Consider the following 2,500-nt stretch of genomic DNA (forward strand, 5'->3'; position numbering starts at 1 on the left):
ATGGCAATAGAGAGGGAGAAAGCCGCCCGCTGTGAGTCAGAAGAAACATGTGTCCGCGCCGCTTCCTCAAGGCTCTCTCGTGTCTTTGTGAAGAGGCCACACGTTTGCTCCGTCCGCACACAATCAAAGCTTGTGTAGTCGAGCTCAAAGTCTCTCGGAGAGAGAGAACCGGGGAACTAAGTACTGCTGTGGTCCACTCACCAAGACTTCACTGGTCATCTGTTGAGATTGTGATTGAAGTGCAGTATGTGAGATTGTTTAACAGTTACTGGTGAACACCTTGAGCAAACCCAGACCCATCTCCCAAAACCTCAACACACTGTTTATTGATCATCTGAACATCTTTAGATAGTCTAAAAGACTAAAAAACTTTAGATAGTCTAAAAGAGTAAAAGACTAAAAGACTTTAGACTGTCTAAAGGACTAAAAGACTAAAAGTCTCTAGACAGTCTACAAGACTAAAAGACTTTAGATAGTCTAAAAGACTATGTAAGTACTGAGAGATTGCAAGCGGTCCCCTTGACAATAATATCAGTCAAATGCAATTATTCAGGATTTTTTTGCCACCGTATGTGATGGCCATTTTGATCCAGTTGGTGTTGGCGGTGTCGGTGAGACCCTTTGATTAGATATAAACGGATGAGGGGCGAAGCCTTGTGAAGCGGTGGTGGTGGTGGATGACTAGATGTAAAGGGATGAGGGGCGAAGCCTTGTGAAGGGGTGGTGGTGGATGACTAGATGTAAAGGGATGAGGGGCGAAGCCTTGTGAAGGGGTGGTGGTGGATGACTAGATGTAAACGGATGAGGGGCGGAGCCTTGTGAAGGGGTGGTGGTGGATGACTAGATGTAAACGGATGAGGGGAAGCGGTGGTGGTGGTGGATGACTAGATGTAAACGGATGAGGGGAAGCGGTGGTGGTGGTGGATGACTAGATGTAAACGGATGAGGGGCGAAGCCTTGTGAAGGGGTGGTGGTGGATGACTAGATGTAAACGGATGAGGGGCGGAGCCTTGTGAAGGGGTGGTGGTGGATGACTAGATGTAAACGGATGAGGGGCGAAGCCTTGTGAAGGGGTGGTGGTGGATGACTAGATGTAAACGGATGAGGGGCGGAGCCTTGTGAAGGGGTGGTGGTGGTGGGCGAGCTGCGGAGAATAGCAATGAATTACTCCCCGCGCGTTGGGCCGCGAACATCGATCGCCCAGAGATCAATATAAGCAAAAAAATGAGACATTTTGTCTCGGCCGTGTTTCATTTGATGAGAGAGAGAGAGAGAGAGAGAGAGAGAGAGAGAGAGAGAGAGAGAGAGAGACTGGTGTTAAATAGCTGAAGTTTTGCAGTCTGAGGTTGAAACTGGTAAGAAACTGGTGTCAGCTGTGCAAGCAGCTCAGTGCATGTTTTTGTTGGGGGTGTTCTGTCATTTCCAAAACTGCAGCTAAAGGGAAACATCATGTCATGTTAAAAACACACATGGCCTCTCTCTCTTACACACACACACACACACACACACACACACACACACACACACAGATGCATGCACACACACCTATGCTTTTGTCCATCACAATGGAACCATATGTGCTGCCATTATTAACTTGTCATTCATGTGTCACTGTGAGAATGTAGTGGATTTTGATTATACAAACACACACACACACACACACACACACACACACACACGCACATGTGTACGTCATTCCCATGCACATAATGCCACAGTATCACACACAGTTGCACAGGAGCACTTGCACAGGCATACGTGTGTGAGAGATCATGTACATACTGTGTTTGGGCCAATGGTATCTATGAGTCCCACACATGCGTTTTAGTTGGCCTTGTCAATGTGGGGGGCATGGGGCCTCTTGTGAGTGATGTGTTCACATACACATATGCATGTTTTTCTCAATGTGGGGGGGCATAAGGCCTCTTGTGAGTGATGTGTGATATGTTTATGTTTTCCTCTAGGGCTTTCTGGACCCTCTCAAGAACCTGATCGACACGTATGGACGAGTTTGTGGGTAAGTACAGTGTCTGTGTGTGTATCTGTCTCTGTATCTGTGTGTGTGTGTGTGTGTGTGTGTGTTTTTCTGTGTGTGTGTGTCTATGTGTTTGTGTCAGACAGGAATAGAGAGAGCAATGCGGACAGCCATCCAAGCATATTAACGAGCTGTGGGTTGCTTGCCCTTGTATTCTAGTCAGTGAAGGCACCATGCTGAAAAGTTTCAAATGAAACAAGTGGAAATAATGTCTGATCAGAAAAGCCCTTGGTCGTCTTTGGAGTCTCACAGAGTTTGTTTTTCTGAGATCGGCCTTCATATCCTTATGAGGAGACAACCTGCATATCTAATAACCTCCACTCCTCTATTGGGGCACATACAGGAAGGAATATCAGTGTGTGTGTGTGTGTGTGTGTGTGTGTGTGTGTGTGTGAGAGAGAGAGAGATAGAAAGAGAGAGAGAGAGGTAAAGAAGTGAGAGAGTGGTAGAGAGGTAGAAAATAGA

At 46.7% G+C, this 2,500-nt stretch overlaps 1 protein-coding gene across 3 annotated transcripts in view; it reads left to right on the top strand.

Annotated features, from left to right (window-relative positions):
• tbxas1 (thromboxane A synthase 1 (platelet)) overlaps positions 1 to 2,500 on the top strand; it is a 116,203-nt gene that overhangs the window by 42,887 nt on the left and 70,816 nt on the right. For all 3 annotated transcript variants that reach the window (XM_062547817.1, XM_062547816.1, XM_062547818.1), the window contains exon 4: positions 1,965 to 2,017. In XM_062547817.1, coding sequence (XP_062403801.1) covers positions 1,965 to 2,017 — 53 coding nt within the window. The remainder of the gene's footprint in view (positions 1 to 1,964; positions 2,018 to 2,500) is intronic.

This window comes from Sardina pilchardus, chromosome 10 (genome assembly GCF_963854185.1).
Source record: "Sardina pilchardus chromosome 10, fSarPil1.1, whole genome shotgun sequence".
NCBI classification, from domain to species: domain Eukaryota; kingdom Metazoa; phylum Chordata; class Actinopteri; order Clupeiformes; family Clupeidae; genus Sardina; species Sardina pilchardus.